Source organism: Halichoerus grypus, chromosome 12 (genome assembly GCF_964656455.1).
Source record: "Halichoerus grypus chromosome 12, mHalGry1.hap1.1, whole genome shotgun sequence".
Lineage (NCBI taxonomy): Eukaryota > Metazoa > Chordata > Mammalia > Carnivora > Phocidae > Halichoerus > Halichoerus grypus.
Genome location: NC_135723.1, coordinates 21,876,033 through 21,893,935, shown reverse-complemented (window position 1 = coordinate 21,893,935; position 17,903 = coordinate 21,876,033). Strand labels below are relative to the sequence as shown.

Genomic DNA, 17,903 nt, shown 5'->3' with positions numbered 1-17,903 from the left:
GCATCAACCAAGAAATCTAAATATATTCTACTCCCGAAGTCAAATCTATGGATTTTTACACTGTAAAAACTTCCCTTAGGGAAGTTGTATAATTCTGCTCCTCTTTTTTTTTTTTTTAAAGATTTTATTTATTTATTTGAGAGAGGATGAGAGGAGAGAGAGAGCACATGAGAGGAGGGAGGGTCAGAGGGAGAAGCAGACTCCCTGCTGAGCAGGGAGCCCGATGCGGGACTCGATCCCGGGACTCCAGGATCATGACCTGAGCCGAAGGCAGTCGCTTAACCAACTGAGCCACCCAGGCGCCCCAATTCTGCTCCTCTTTGGATAAATCCTCAGTTATGAGACACAGCAAGGTGGACTGGAAAGAACAACTGGGTAATGGTCTTCTTTCTGATACTGACTGGCTGTATCATCTTAGGCAAGTCACATAAGTTCCCGGAGTCTCAGTTTCTCTACCTGTAAAGTGGGAATAATTATATTAACCACAGCTAACTTATGGGGATATCGTAAGTTCTTAATGACTCTGCTGAATAAACTGGTGGACACTGTGTAAATAGTAAAGTACAAGGCAATGTAAGAATTCATTCAAAAAGGATTCACTGGGCATTGCTATATGCCAAGTATTGGGCTCTGAGAATATAATGGTGATCATGCAGACTTTGTAACAATAGAAACCTGTCCGAAACCTTGCATCAAAGAAAAGCAGGCTGCAGGCCTTCTCTCAGGCCAAGGGAGCAATTTCCTATGATGTCAGGAGTTGAGTAGATACTCGGTCCCAAATCAAGTATTCAGCTTCTAGAAGCCCAAGCAGTAAAAATGTATTTTTTTTTTTTTGAGTCGTGGGTTTGTGTGTGTGTGTGTGTCTGTGTGACACACACACAGAATATCCTGAATTGTCAGCTACATCTTGGGAGGACAGGGGCAGCTGCTATTGGAGAGACTGAGAAAGAAGGAATGTTGGCAAAGTATCCAGGGATGGGCAGCTAGGCCCGGAAGGAGAGAGGCCCAGAAGCAAAAATAAAGTGTTGGGGGTAGTGCTTGGGGCAGGGAATTATATGGAGGATGGGGAATGTGAAGTGCTATGGAATTCTGTATTTTATTTAATTTTTTAAAAGATTTTATTTATTTATTTATATTTTTATTTAGTGCATGAGCAGGGGGAGGGGCAGAGAGAGAGAATCTTAAGCAAGCTCCACGTGCAGCGTGGAGCCTGATGTGGGGCTTGTTCTCAGGACCCTGAGATCATGACCTGAGCCAAAATTAAGAGGCGGCCGCCTCACTGACTGAGCCACCCAGGCAGGCACCCCAGAATTCTGCATTTAAAAAAATACTTCAAGGAACATGGCAGAAAATTATCCTTGATATTTCATTCCAAAGATAAATAACTCTGTACAAAGAGTGTGTCATCTATGCCAAATCCCTCAGGGATGGAGTTTTTCTTTCCTCCCTAGTGGCCTTTAAAAAAAATTTTTTTTTAAGATTTTATTTATTTATTTGACAGACAGAGCACAAGCAGGGGGAGTGGGAGAGGGAGAAGCAGGCTCTCTGCTGAGCAGGGAGCCCGATGTGGGGCTCGACCCCAGGACCCTGGGATCATGACCTGAGCCAAAGGCAGACGTCTAACCGACCGAGCCACCCAGGCGCCCCTCCCAGTGGCCTTTGTATACGTGTTGAAGTGACGAGAACCTCATGGTCTTCCGTATTAAAAGTGACAGTCTGGGATTCAGACCTTGGAAACTTTCATCACAGATGCAGACGGCGCCACTCGTGCAGTATCCGTGCCCACTGCAGAGCTTGGGGCAAGCCTCTCCGATGTACACATGGTCAATTGCCCAGCTTTGCTTCTCTGTTTCTTCCCCCTTCTGGATCCAGCGGAACTGTGTCGCACTGAAAGTCCAGAGAGAGCAGAAGGGATTCAGTAGGCTGTTACTTCCCGTGGCTGTGTCCTGCCTCCAGCCCTGGGAATGGGAACTATTTCTGAGAAAAGGACTTCCCCAGGCTTCTCCTTGAAGCACCCAAGTCAAGGTGAATGAACTTGTACCCCTCAGACTCTGGGGATATCTCCCAAAGTGCCAATCTGGAAGCTTGTACCTTCCCTGAGAGTTTGATGTGAATTTCCTATTCTATTCCATAATAAATGTGTGTCCACTTTTCTTATCAAGGTATATCATTTTCCAAATCTAGGAAGATTGCACTCTATTATGTTTATCCTGTGGCTTCGTGTAACCCGACCAGCCCTGCACACCCCAGATGGTATGTGTATATGGGATGAGCAGTGCAGCCCTTGGGAATCACAGAACCCTGGGGCAGATATGGTGCCAACTCCAGGTCTTTGAGCGTCTGTGATTTGGGGCCTGTGATTGAGCTTGGCATGTGCTGTGGTATTTCATCCAAAGCAGGTCTGAGCTCTGTAGCATTTACAGAAAAGATCCTATGTCTTCCTATTTCTTCTTGGGACATGCCATTGCCATTTGGGGACATGGATGGAGAGGGTACTACAGCTGTAATGGAATCTCACTGCGTGAGCTCTGTAGAGATTGCCAGAGAATCCGACCAAGTTTACCTTAGTATGCAATTTACCTGGAGGAGACATGGTCAGGCAGCTGAATGGTGATCCTCTTCCAGCTCGAGCTGTTGACAGCATTGTAGATGGTGGCTTCATGGAACTGGAAGGGGGAGCAGCCGATGCTGTTTGAAGAGGAAGGAAGGCACTGGGTCTGAACGAGCTGCCAGGAATCAGACCTGCAGAAATCACAGAGGTTATGGTAGACAACTCTTAAGAGAAATAGATGACCTGACTAATGACAACGTACCACTGTGGGGTTGGGTTACATTGAGGTATTTTTACGTGAGTTTTCCATTTCCTGTATATATTTATACAGACAATTAAAATAAAAACTTAAAATAATTTCACACAAGATATATCTAACTCTTTACAAGCACAAGAATATATTCACAGATAATAGAATAAAATAATAGCATGCATGCTGCTGCATTCTACTGGTTTCCTCCCACTGAAATTATTACCAGAAATATACCTGGAGTTGATTGACAAAATTCTCTGTTTACCCAACTTAACTCCCCAGAATTCATTTTCAAAAGTGGTGGTGGGAGACAGGGCTCCGAAGAAAGTAGGGACATGTGACTCTGGCTGAAGCATATTTAGATCTTTTATTGATTTAAATTCTCATTAAGGTTGGTTGAAAATGAGCAACATGAATAAAAGAGAATTCTACTTTGAGCACAAACGTAGTATCTTACTTATTTTAGAAGAAAAAAAGTTTGTTGGCTTGCAGCCAGCCTAGTATGAAAAATGATTTTTCTTGGTTTGAGGGAAAAATCTGAAAATAAGACATACGGGTAAATTTTATATAAATGAAATCAATACAATTTGTGAAATAAGCATAAACTGTACTTTTAGTATAAAAGGTTGCTCTTCTGTAGTTGCTTTAAAAACAGACACCCATTTGAAGTTGTATTCAAGTTTGGAGGAACGTAAATTATTTCACAAACCTTGCATCCTTAGTGTACTCCAACATTACGGAATGAAGGTCACCACAAGAAGTGGCTTCACAACCCACCACAATCTAAAACAAACATAAACAACAAATATGTATAGGGAAGATTAAATACCTATCATTAATTAGAAATCCCCTCTCTAAATTATGACTCTAATAAGTAATCAACAAATGTTCAGAGAAGTTTTTACAGAGCAGCCTGCCAGAACACCAATGCTACATTTTTTTTGAATTCTGATACTATATGCTGGCTAACTGAACATAATAAAAGGAAAATCAGGAAGGGAATAAAAAAATATGCAACTTTGTATGAAGATGAGAATTAAGGTTTAAAAGAGTACTATTTCTAATCAAGAGCTGGTTGTTTGAAAAGATAAACAAAATTGATAAACCTTTAGTTAGACTCATCAAGAAAAAGAGAGAGGACTACAATAAATAAAATCAGAAATAAAAAAGGAGAAATAACAACTGACATCACAGAAATACAAGGACTGTAAGAGAATAATATGAAAAATTATATGCTGACAAATTGGACAACCTGGAAGAAATGGATAAATTCCTAGGAACATACAATCTTCCAAAAATGAATCAGGAAGAAAGAGAAAACTTGAACAGATTGATTATGAGTAACAAAATTGAATCAGTAATCAAAAAACTCCCAACAAACAAAAGTCCCCTAAGATGGCTTCACAGACGAATTCTACTAAATACTTAAAGAAGAGTTAACACCTATTCTTCTCAAACTATTCTAAAAAATAAAAGAGGAAGGAAAATTTCCAAATTTATTCTACAAGGCCAGCATTAACTTGGTACCCACTACACTACAGAAAAAGAAAACTACAAGCCAATATTCTTTTTTTTAAAAAGATTTATTTATTTATTTGAGAGAGAGAGAGAAAGAGCATAAGCATGCACATGAGTGGGGGGAGGGACAGAGGGAAAGAATCCTCAAGCCAACTTGCCGCTAAGCACAGAGACCGATGTGGGGCTCAATCCTACAACCCTTGAGATCATGACGTGAGCCGAAACCAAGAATCAGAAACTTAACCGACTGAGCCACCCAGCACCCCAACCAATATTCTTTTTTTTAAAAGGTTTTATTTTTAAGTAATCTCTATAGCCAATACTCACAACCCTGAGATCGAAAGTTGCATGTTCCACCGACTGAGCCAGCAAGGATGAACAGAGATGCAGAAATCCACAACCAAATATTAACGAACTGAATTCCACAATACACTAAAAGAATCATTCATCATAATCACGTGGGATTTATTCCAGAAATACAAGGATGGTTCAATATTTGCAAATCAAGGTGATACATAATGTTAACAAGAGAAAGGATAAAAACTATATGATCATCTCAATAGATGCAGAAAAAGCATTGGACACAATTCAACATCCATTCATGATTAAAAACTCTCAACAAAGTGGGTTTAGAGGGAACATACTTCAACATAACAAGGGCCATATATGAAAAACCCACAGCTAACATCATACTCAGTGGTGGAAAACCCAAGAGCTTTTTGTCTAAGACCAGGAAGAAGACAAGCATTTCCTTTCTCACCACTTTTATTTATCATAGTATTGGAAGTTCTAGCTGTAGCAATCAGACAAGAAAAAGAAATAAAAGGCATCCAAATTGGAAAGGAAAAGTAAAACTGTCACCATTTGTAGCTGACATGATACTATATATAGAAAACCCTAAAGACTCCACCAAAAAACGTTAGAACTGATAAATGAATTCAATAGAGTTGAAGGATACAATATTAATATAAAGAAATATGTTGTATTTATATATGCTAATAACAAAGTAGCATAAAGAGAAATGAAGAAAACAATCTCATTTACAATTACACCAAAAAACACCCCCTAGGAATAAATATAATCAAGGAGGTGAAAAACCTACACTCTGAAAACTATAAGACATTGATGAAAGAAATTGAAGACAATGTAAACAAATGAAAAAATATACCATGCTCATGGATTAGAAGAATTAATATTGTTAAAATGTCCATATTACCCAAATCAATCTACAGATTCAATGCAATCCCTATCAAAATACTAATAGCATTTGTCACAGAACTAGAACAAATAATCCTAAAATTCGTATGGAACTACAAGACACCCCAAATAGCAAAAGCGCTCTTGAGAAAAAAGCATAAAGCTGGAAGTATCACAATTCTAGATTTCAAGATATACTATCAAAACAGTATGATATTGGCACAAAAATAGACACACAGATCAATGGAACAGGAGAGATAGCCCAGAAATAAACCTCCACTTATATGGTCAATTAATCTATGACAAAGGAGGCAAGAACACACATTAGGAAAATCACATTCTCTTAAACAAATGGTGTTGTGAAAAGTGGAGAGCAACATCGAAAGAATGAAACTGGACCACTTTCTTAACTATATACAAAAATTCATTCAAAATGGATTTAAGACCTAAATGTGAGACCAAACTCCTAAAAGAAAACATAGGTAGTAATCTCTTGGACATCAGCCTTAATAACATATTTATGGATATGTTTCCTCAGGTGAGGGAAAAAGCAAAAATAAATTATTCAGACTACACCAAAATAAAAAGGTTTTACACAATGAAGGAAACCATCAACAAAACAAAAAGGCAGCCTACTGCATGGAAGAAGATATTTGCAAATGATATATCTGATAAGGGGTTAATACCCAAGATGTATAAAGAACTTACGCAACTCAAAACACACAAAAATCTGATTAAAAAATGGGCAGAGGACCCGAATATGTTTCCAAAGAGGACATACAGATGGCCAACAGACACAAGAAAAGATGTTCAACCTCACTAATCATCAGGGAAATGCAGATCAAACCACAGTGAGATATCAAGATATCACCTCACGCAAATCAGAATGGCTGGTATCAAAAAGATAAGAAATCATAAGTGTTGGTGAGCATGTGGATGAAAGGGAACCTTTGGGCACAGCTGGTGGGAATCTATACTGGGTACAGCCACTATGGCAAATAGTATGGAGGTTCCTCAACAAATTAAGGATAGAAATACCAAATGATCCAGTAATTCCACTGCTAAGTATGTACCAAAGAAAATGAACACACTAACTCAAAAAGATATATGCACCCCTATGTTCACTGAAGCATTATTTACAATAGCCAAGATATGGAAGCTATCCAAGTGTCCATGAATAGATGAATGGACAAAGATATGGGGTACATATATACAAATGGAATATTACTCAGCCATAAAAAAGAATAAGATCTTGCCATTTCTGACAACACGGATGGATCTAGAGGGTATTATGCTAAGTGAAATAATTAGAGAGAGACAAATACCATATGATTTCACTAATTCGTGTAATCTAAAAAACAAAACAAATAGAAATAGACATAAATACAGAGAACAAACTGGTGATTGCTAGAGGGGAGGTGGGTAGGAGGAATGGATCAAGTAGGTGAAAATACTGTAATAACATTGTAAAGTGACAGGTAGTGACCACTCTTATTGTCGTGGTAAGTACTGAGTAATGTACAGACTGTCGAATCTCTATACTGTACACCTAAAACTAATATAACATTTTATGTCAATTATACTTCAATAATAAAAACAAAAAAAGCTAAAAGAGCAAGCTCTTAACCTTTGAGAAAAATTTTTTCTCAAAGGCATAAAAGTTTTTGTACAGAAATGACCAGGCCCAATTTTTTTTCCAGGGACACTGGACATTAGACTCAAAAGGCAACAGTAGCTGGTTAGATGTGAAAAGTGAAGAATGAAAAATCAAAAGACTACTTCAACTTTTAAAGCTGATGAGTAAGTCACAGGGAGTGTCATCAATAGAAACAGGAGAATTAGGAAGAGGAGCTGGTAGGGAAAGGGAAGAGATGAAGTTCACTGTTTGCCATTGCGAGTTGAGATGCCAGGATGATGAAGGTGTAGAAATGTACACAGAATGTAAAAGTACTGAATTAATTGTTGGTGAACCAGTCAAGGCTGAAAAGGCAGATCTGGGAGCTGGTCTTAAAGAAGCCAAAGGATGAATGGAATTCTCAATGCGGAGAATATCTAAGAGAGAAGAGAACGGAGAAGTACTACAAAATGCTGACATCTAGAGGGCTGGAGGAAGAAGAAGAGCCAAAAAGGAGGCAAAAGTAGATTCCAAGGAGGTAAGAGGAAAACTGGCAGAGAACCCAGAGCCAAGGGACAAGAACATGATGGCACCAGCCGGGGAGGGCAAAGACAACAGTGCCCAGGGGTACAGATTGGAAAGGAAAGGTAAGAAACAGGTGAAGTTCAGGAAGTCTATGGTGACTTAGAAAAATGCAGTGTTGGTGATACTTTAAGTATTACATTTTTGGGGATGAACTTTTTTCTTTTTTTAAACAAATGGATTCGGTTAGAGAAGAAGATGTCCATCTCTTCAGTTCTGGGTTAACAGAGGCAGCAAGACAGGAGGCTCCTATCAACTTAATCAAATATGATGGCTTTGATAGGGGCCCAGTGTGGGCCTGTGAGAGGAAAAATCTTCACTCTTACAGGAGGTGGCTTGGAATTAGGGGTGGTGTAATACTGAATATGACCTTGAGCATCCTTCATGCCACTAAGTTAAGGATAGTCCTAGGGAGTGGTAACATTTGGGGAGATTTCCTCACCCTTTAGTCTCTGAAGGAAAGTTTAGCATAAAGCTGAGAAAAACAGTGAATACCCCTACCCCCATCTTTTTTGCAAAAGATCTGAACTTTTAAATCTTGCAAAAATGAAGCCCTATACCCATTAAATAACAGCTCCCCATTTCTCTCTCCTACCAGCTGTGAATACATTTTTATTCCTGCTAGAAAGGATTCTTACTATTAACCATCATTGTAGGACATCTTTTTAAAACATTTAACAAATGTTTTAAGTAAACAACCAATGTTTGTCTTTAAAGTAATCTAGTAACAAAGTGTATTTCTGTAATACCCCTTTTTAAAAAATATGTTTTATAATGAAAAAAACATCAATTGGTATTGCTTTATCTTTCTCTCAGATTATCTATTAATGATCTCTATGACTTCCCTTTTACCCTCCTCTATGAATAAAATATGCATGTAAAAAATTTGAGAGTCCTTTTTAAATCTGAGGATTTGGAGGAGTTCCAACCAGGCTACTGTACACGTTTGTGTTTAGAAGTCAGAGACCAAAAAAAAAAAAAAAAAGAAAGACATGATAGAAAAGGATAGAAAGTGGCTTAATATATGAAATCAGTGTAGAGTAAGAGGTACAGAAACTGTGTGTGGGTGTGTGCGTGCGAGAGAGAGAGAGAGAGAAAGAAAAATAGGCAGAGTAGGCAGAGGTACCCATGTGAGCTTTTCATTTCCAGGGTTTGGGAAACTGAACTCAAGATTACATATATGAAATACAATATAGTTACATTTCTTGCTATGTCCCAACATACTAATTGATTTTATCTGTGCTCAAATAATCCTATCTGATAAAGGGCTTTGCTAAAGATTACTTCTTTTCTTCATAAGATAAAGTCTCTTTTAATGAATGAAATCAATCATTTCCTTAGAGTTGTTCAAATAAGCATTCTCCCCATCTTCCATCCCCAATGTAATGTAATGCCATATTCTGTTTGGAGCCATTTCCCCTTACTTTAAACTGCATCATATATCCTGGCTGTATAATGAGTTCTCTGGAGGAGAGAGCATTGTGAGTCTTGTCCTTCTTTTTATTCGGCCAGTAGAGGTGGAAGGATGGATTGCCACAGAATCCTGCTGTCCTTACTGCATTAGGGTAAAAACTCCAGTTTTCTTCATGGGAAGTACCTTCTGTTAAGGCAAATTGGAAGCAATATGGCATGTTACTTTCTTGTTGGTTTATTGTTTAATTACTTAAATGTCTATGCTCTGCCTTTTTGCTTAGCCTTTAAGAATGATTTTTATGTAATTGGTATAATATATAAATCCAAGGTGATTAATCAAATTTAGAAGATATTATTAAATGTTCACATAATGATTACCCAAGTTAAAAACTGTCACTGCTAGTCTGGTTGACTTGCACTATTACAAAATTTTTGACACACTTTTAAAACAATGCAATGTGCATCTCTGTGGTGCAGAAATTCCTAAAGAAACTAAAATTATTTTGGATATTGAAATTTCAAATTATATTTAGAGCTAGACACTTTGTCTTTAACAGAATTTATTAAATTCTCAGTTGACATTTCAACAAACAGTTAATATTGAAGATTTACAGACCACTGGGTAAAAGAATAGCTAATATTTGTTGAGCAGTGAATATGTGCTAGGTACTCTTCTGAATGCTTTTCATGTGGTAACTCTTCTAAAGAATAAGCAGACAAAAGGCTCACAAAATTCTTACCATCATCAAAAGTGTCGACCAGTTGACTAGGATTGATTTCTGCTCCTCCAATCAGTATGTTGTCTAGTGCCCACTGTGCACGCTCCACCCCAGAGACCACAAGTCCATTGCTGATGACAAAAGGCTGCCACCAGCGAAGTCGAGTTGTGTTGGTGAGGGCGTCCTCGGGGAGGAGGATGTAGTCATGTCGAACAGAGATGTATTTCTGGTAATCCATCTCATGGAGCAAAGTCCAAGTAATTCCTATCGTAACAAATACACCAACATAGTAACATATCTGGAAAAAACTCCACAAACCAACAGTAGACTGCAGCTACCATAAGCTTCCCAAAGAAAGCATCAATGAGGAAATGAGAGTTGATTTCATTGACTTTACTATAAGTGTTCACCACTGTATCAAAAACCAGGCTGATGGTATGAGGGGAAGGGTAGTTAGAAATATTGGGCCAATAAAGAAGATGTGGTATATACACAATGGAATATTATGCAGCCATCAAAAGGAATGAGATCTTGCCATTTGCAATGACGTGGATGGAACTGGAGGGTGTTATGCTGAGCGAAATAAGTCAGTCAGAGAAAGACATGTATCATATGACCTCTCTGATATGAGGAATTCTTAATCTCAGGAAACAAACTGAGGGTTGCTGGAGTGGGGGGTGGGGTGGGAGGGATGGGGTGGCTGGGTGATAGACACTGGGGAGGGTATGTGCTCTGGTAAGTGCTGTGAATTGTGTAGGACTGTTGAATCACAGACCTGTACCTCTGAAACAAATAATGCAATATATGTTAAGGAAAAAAAAAAAAAGAAGATGATGGCAGGAGGGGAAGAATGAAGGGGGGGAAATCGGAAGGGGAGACGAACCATGAGAGACGATGGACTCTGAGAAACAAACTGAGGGTCTAGAGGGGAGGGGGGTGGGAGGATGGGTTAGCCTGGTGATGGGTATTAAAGAGGGCACGTTCTGCATGGAGCACTGGGTGTTATGCACAAACAATGAATCATGGAACACTACATCAAAAACTAATGATGTAATGTATGGTGATTAACATAACAATAAAAAATATTTTAAAAAATTATAAATATTGGGCCAAAAATAAAAACACTGAAGTAAAAATTATATATTTTCTGTTCTTAAAATTTTGTTCTAGATTACTATGTGCATTATTTTTCATAAATAATGAGATACATCCATGTTTTGCATGTTTCTGGACAGGAGCTCCTAGTAATTTAACATTTTAATGTAGCTATTTTAATTCTAGGCAATTTTTATTTTGTTGGACTGATAAGAAGTTTCCCTCTTATCAGTTGATAAAAGTGTAGGTGGGATGTTTAAATTACTTAAGGAAACACTTTTGAATACCCTAAAATACTTTAAGTTCATCTATTTCTCTGCTAGTTATTCAAATGATACCTATCTGCTAAAACTGATCTCCTAAGGACTTCACGGTATTTTTGGTCTGGTTTCAGCTACTTCAAAATAATACAATCGAATTTTATTAAAATATTTTTTGACGGACTCATGAATTCAGATGATCTTCTTTCACAATAAAATTTTCTTATAGACTTATTGTTATTTATTGTTCACACAAAAGCTTTTAAAATGTTTTTTAAAATGATCTTAACTTGGAAACCATATAAAATTTATTTCTTAATTATGTCATTGATAATCAAGCTTCAGTTACACAGATTTTTTTCTTTATTCATAAAGCTTGGAGCTTATTTTTTGGTGTGATTTCTCTCTTATCCCCTCGTGGGTAGATTCTGTGGAACACACAGGTCTCATGTATGGAAGCGTAACGTGACTAAGATCTGCAGCTTTCTCTTTGTGATTTTCGCTATTCTCACTGCAAAGGCAGCAAAGCTTTGCAGAAATTTTACAGAGGGGCACTGGATGTAAACTGGGAATCTGCTCCAAGGTGTGGCTTTCACCCCTGAAACGTGCCTCCATCGGTAGAGTAGTCCAACAGCACGCCTTCCTTCCGGCAGATGGGCCGATGGCAGGAGGTCATGTTATTCTCACTACCGATGCGCCCCCAGTATTGCAGGAATCTGAATGCAAACACATATTATTATCCATCAGAATAGTGAATTAGAACAAATAGTCTACTCAAGTCCTGGATAACAACTTCTCCCGTAAATGTGTTCCTTACTTTGGGGCCAACTTGCGATGCTGTGATAAAAATAACCAAAACCGACTTACTTGGCCCCTCTGAGATCCAGATCTTGAGTAATAGCTTGTCTCACAGTGGATCCCCCAAAATAGAGCGCGGTGTCCTCGGCAAGAATCCCACACTCGGTACAGGTACTTCCACCTTCTAAGGACATCCATAAATCAGGTTTGATTTCTTCACTGTCAAAGCGTTCCTTCAGGAAAGTCTGGAAACAAGTAAGTGGGATGTGGTTAAAAGTAACAATTTCAGATAATAACTATGGAATAGTTTAGACAACACAGTTTCATCTTGGACTTGAAAAAATAGGGCTGATTTCAAATGCTTTTCCAAAGATATTTAAAAAAAAAAGCCAAGATATCTCTACAAACGTTCTTTTTCATCATATATTATGATCACGTAAAGTGATTAAATAATGTTCAGTCATTGGAATTTTAAGTCTAGAAAGAATCATAAAATAAAACAACTGCAAGTTGGCTATAGTAACACTCCTATTTGTGAAGTTACTTAAGCATATATTCTCCAAGTATTTATTTATATTGTATATAAAAGTACAATTGTAATTTATCATATAATGAAACATGCATAAAAAATGAAAATTTAAAGGCATAAGATAAAATGAAACAGATGTTCTAGCACTTTTTTCCCTAACATTTTTCAATGGGTTGTTTTGTTTTCCCCCAGGAGTGTATGCCCCCACACTTTGGCGACCGCTTTAAGCAACCAGGACCCTTTAGCTTCTAGGACAGTGTGAACTTAAAATGTCCATATGGTTAGTCAGGGACATTTGAAACCAAAGCTTTTTGTATGAAGTCAAAAGAAAATCAACCTTGGAAGTCAGGTTTTACATGTTTATCAGGGTCAAGATTCAGGATGATGATGAGAAATACTCAAAATCTAGAATATTTTCCCCAGGTCTCCAGTTTATCCTAACTAAGAATGACCAACAATCAGGAATAGTCTATTTTCCAAAGAGAGTAGATAAATAAAATATTAGGGTCTGTTATGGTTACATTTTATGCAAAATTATTTCATCCCCTCACATCGTTGTAAACATCCTGATTTTTCTATTCATTTTGTCCATGGTACATTCATTTTGTCCATAGTAGTTTTGCACTGTGTTGAGGCATGATTCTTTTGTTTTTTGTTTCTTAAATGATAGAAATGATGTATCATGAAAACAATTTGTTACAGTTGCAATTGCAATAACTGTATACAGAAAAACTACTTTTTCATTTCTTTAGATGAGTTGTGTAGTTGGTATCTTACTGTGTAGTTAAAATGATTTAAAAGGACTCTCTTCAAACTCAGAACATAGGGGCGCCTGGGTGGCTCAGTTGGTTAAGCGACTGCCTTCGGCTCAGGTCATGATCCTGGAGTCCCAGGATCGAGTCCCACATCAGGCTCCCTGCTCAGCGGGGAGTCTGCTGCTCCCTCTGACCCTCCTCCCTCTCATGCTCTCTCTCATTCGCTCTCTCACAAATAAATAAAATCTTAAAAAAAAAAAAAAAACTCAGAACATAATCATCTTTACAGTTAAGGACGTAGTCACGTGCCAGTCTTTCCTTATCTTACTGATATGAGCAAATAAATGTAATTTTTTTTTTAAGTAGGCTCCACGCCCAGCATGGAGCCCAATGCAGGGCTTGAACTCACAACCCTGAGATCAAGACCTGAACTGAGATCAAGAGTTGGATGCTTAACTGACTGACACACCTAGGCACCCCAACAAATAAATGCAATTTTAAAAAGGCAGGTTTACACATAAGAACACAAGAGTCAGAAGACATGCACTGTTAACCATGTAAACTCTCATTAGAAAGGTCTGATCGGAGTTCATAATATAGACTTGTATAATTTCTTATCCAACTGAGGAATATTAACAAAATTTGAATGCTCATGAAACTAGATTTTTTTTTAGTTAATTCATTATCTATGGCTAGGTTTCTCATGTTATAATCTCATTTGATAACAAATAGACAACAGCTTCAGACACAAGTGAGTATTGCTCCAATGTTATTTTTTTAACTTATTAATTCCAAAGCTGTTGGTGTCTCATAGGAAAAAAAATGACAGGACAGGTTTGGTTTACATTGTTTGCCACTTACATATTTGATTTCAGCCACTTGTGTTTTGGCTTAGTCGTTTTTCTGCTACTGCAGTGACAAATGCACTGAATTTGTTCGCAGAACCAAGAATGCATATATGGCAACTGTGTTGGGCAACTGTATTTACTTTGCACATTAAATAATGATGTAACAGCTAAAGTTTCCAAGAATGACCTCTTTTTTTTTTTTTTTAAAGATTTTATTTATTTATTTGAGAGAGAGAATGAGACAGCATGAGAGCGAGGGGAGGGTCAGAGGGAGAAGCAAACTCCCCGCTGAGCGGGGAGCCCGATGCGGGACTCGATCCCGGGACTCCAGGATCATGACCTGAGCCGAAGGCAGCCGCTTAACCAACTGAGCCACCCAGGCGCCCCTGACCTCTCTATTCTTAATACCAGCCACGTTTCAGCAGTGCTCATCAGAACACTGAATTTTCTGAACAAAAATTCAGGTCATGATAATATTGTAATAATGTTGGTTGGTGACATAATGGGGACTACACTTATCATGGTGAGCACTGAGTAATGCATGGAATTGTCCAATCGCTGTGTTGCATACCTGAAGTTAAAATAACATTGTATGTCAATTATAATTCAATTAAAAAAATGCAGGTACTGTTTAGTCATTTTTGAAAATTTGTTTCTTTGTGATCATGAATCTAGGTTATTTGCTTCATAACATTAGCATCTTCTTTCAAACAGTACATCTACTGAAAATGTGAAGAAGAATTAATACTGATTTCAAATTAAGAGTCTGCTTTAAAAAAAAAGCAGAGTATTTATGTTCTTTAATTGATACAGTCTGGTTTATTTTATAAACTGATAAATTGTACCAGCCTTGATCCTAATATTTTTGTATCTAAGAAACCTAAGACATATTCTTTAGTTGCCATCCAAAGATTTATTTACTGGGGCCCCCAAAGAATGCTGTTATAAAGTATTAGCCTCACACAATGTCTCTTCAGGCATGACCTGCAGTGTGGATAAATGCTTCTTTTGATGGCTGTAACATTACCTTCAGAGTGTGAGTCAAGTAGCAATTGGGCCCAGAGTATCCTGGATCACAGATGCACTGTTCCTTTAAACAATCTCCATGGCCTCTACAGTTGTCCAAGCATCCAGGGCCCAGGTAGAAATTATCGATTGCCCACTGCGTATCTGAGTACTTCTGATAGAACCTCAATCTTACTGGACTATTGACAACACAAAAGCAAAGGAGTGAGAACCAAAGTGAACTTTATTCAGGTCCATTTTCCTATGTGTACACATTCAGTACTCAAGAGAAAAAAAAACCATTTAAGACACTCTGGCAGGATGAAATGCATTAAGAAAAAATGTTTTCTGACCACCATTATCTATTTCTAGTAATGGTCCTTTAAAGCCAGTTTCATTTAAATTTTATGATCTGTGAGCAAACTTGTAAGACAAAATGAAAATACAGTGGAATCTCTATTTCAAGCAATAGGAACATTTTAAAATACAAATCTGTAACTATCAGAAATGAAGTTATTTCTGAGCTGGAGTCCAGCGGTTGTGCTGCCACTTAGACCCATTAACTGCCATTTCTGAAATTGTGCAGGTGAGCACATCCTCTGACAGAGACTTGTCAGCATGCACACAGCCCTCGGGTGATTGGGAAACAGCAACTTCTGAATCCCCAAAGATAATCAATATTCTCAGAACAACTCTGCTAATTAGAAAACAATTTTGAAAGGGTTTTTTAAAGGGCAATTTCCCTGAGATTTTGATTTCATCATTGCTGTGTCTTCTGGGGGAAAATACAAGCCTCATAATTAACCCTATATCAAAACATGCTGTACAGTTTTGGTGTAAAGAGTTCAAAGTACATGAGGAAACTTTCTGGGGTGATGTAAATGTTCTGCATCTTAGTTTATGGGGTGGTTACATGGGTTGCACGATTAAGATGTGTGCATCTTACTGAACGTAAGTTATACCTCATTATAAAAAAAAGAGAGAGAATGGGAGGGGTAAAATGAAGCAATGACATCGTGGTGGCTCGCTAGCATCCATTTCAGCCCCGGTGAGTCATATGGATAATATAACTCCCCTGGCCACTGACTGGAGTCAGGGATGGGCTTTCTTGAGCTAATTTGTACCAATGGGATGCGAGGAGGTAGTTGCTCTGAAAGAAAAGCAACTCTCTTTCTTTCCCACTGGACATAGGTAAGGACGCATTCTGCTTCAGTTTTCTGCAAGTGTCTATGTCCATGAGGGCTGAGTGTGACACCAATGTGTGGACAGTGTGGCAAGAGTCAGGGTCAAAGAGAAAGAAGTAACAATGTCCTTGAGGACATTTTTGAGCTTGTGAATCAACCCACGCTTGAGTCCACTTGTCTTTGGAGTTTTTCATTATAGCTATAATACATTTCAGTTTTAATTGAGTCCATTTGAATTGGGTTTTCTATTACCTGCAGCGGAAAGTATCCTGATCTAATTTCCTAGCACGTTAATTGATAAAGCCCTTTAGATTTGTTCCAGGAAACAGTGAGTGATCATGTAGTAAATGATTTTTATGGCACACTGGAAAAGCCCAGTGCAAGTGCCTTATTTAAAGGCTCTATATGTTCTGGTCATATATCATAATTCTGTTTCATAAGAAGGTTTTGCATTTAGCCAGGCTCTATGATTCATATGGTGGAGGTATGCCTGTCATTTTCTCCAGTGTATCTTTTTTCCTAATTTTACAGTTAAAGGCAAATCTTTTGGAATTGCTTTAAATTAACTCATCCACAGACTTCTCAGGGAACAGTTTAATCATCTTGGCTCACCACTGCTCCCAGCTAATGACTTTTCATTGCAGGTGCAGAACGTAATGCTTTGGTCAGAGAAAAAATGAAATCTACAAAGCACACTTGCACAGACAGCACGAAGAATTAGGATTTGTACAAATAGCATGACTGGTTAGGATTTGCTCCTGGCTCCATCTATGGAGTGATAAGGCAGTAATATGGAAAGCGTGTGATGCATGGTGGACCACAGTCTACCAGATCCATGAGGAAGCATACACCTTTTCATGTGGCTCTAAGACTATCACTATTGGTCTGTCCCCATGTTCAGAGATTAAAACCTGGGAAATGGAAGGGCCTGCCAAGGCCCAAGTCTGAGGATTAAAACTTGAGGTCTCCTCAAGGTAGCTCATCATGGAGGTCACCAATTAGAGAACCTTTAGAGTTAGGGGTAAGAGAGCATTTTACCCACAATTACACAGAATTTCAGGCTCAACAGGTGTCCCTAAAGAACTTCTGGATGCTTGGAACCCAGGCTTTAATTTTTTACTTACCTCCCCACTAAGCTTTCAGGGAGTGGGTAGGTGATCCTTTTCCACCCTTTGGTTGGAAAGAATACAGATGGCTGAGAAACACTTCCAGAGCATTTGGGATCTGCAGGTAAGCACTGAGGGACCAGATAATTCCAGCTCACACCAAAGTCGGTAGAGTACTGCACATGAATTTGATTCTGGGCAACTTTTTCAGATACTTTACATCCAACAGAGATCTAGTACACAGAAAAGAAAGATTGTTGAAGGATTAAAACCATATTACATGTTTCTGCTCTAAGGACTTGGCAACAAGAAAGTTGCCGATCACTTGATAGACGCTGCACCACATCCATCCTGTATTTTCAGGTTCATTATCTGTTCTGCTGATAGATGGGAGAGTTGATGTGGTTGCCAAGGTGACAAATTATAGAAAGGGCCAAATATATCGTGCAGGGACTTTGGAGAGAAGCTGAAAGCT

At 38.3% G+C, this 17,903-nt stretch overlaps 1 protein-coding gene across 3 annotated transcripts in view; it reads right to left on the bottom strand.

Moving 5' to 3' along the window:
* The window catches only part of RELN (reelin), a 490,351-nt gene that overhangs the window by 14,923 nt on the left and 457,525 nt on the right, over positions 1-17,903 (bottom strand). For all 3 annotated transcript variants that reach the window (XM_078060039.1, XM_078060040.1, XM_036067465.2), the window contains exons 52-60: positions 17,447-17,661; positions 15,161-15,338; positions 12,071-12,246; positions 11,813-11,919; positions 9,870-10,112; positions 9,141-9,316; positions 3,514-3,587; positions 2,581-2,742; positions 1,730-1,887 (exon numbers count right to left, since the gene is read on the bottom strand). In XM_078060039.1, the coding sequence (XP_077916165.1) occupies positions 1,730-1,887; positions 2,581-2,742; positions 3,514-3,587; positions 9,141-9,316; positions 9,870-10,112; positions 11,813-11,919; positions 12,071-12,246; positions 15,161-15,338; positions 17,447-17,661 (1,489 nt within the window). The remainder of the gene's footprint in view (positions 1-1,729; positions 1,888-2,580; positions 2,743-3,513; positions 3,588-9,140; positions 9,317-9,869; positions 10,113-11,812; positions 11,920-12,070; positions 12,247-15,160; positions 15,339-17,446; positions 17,662-17,903) is intronic.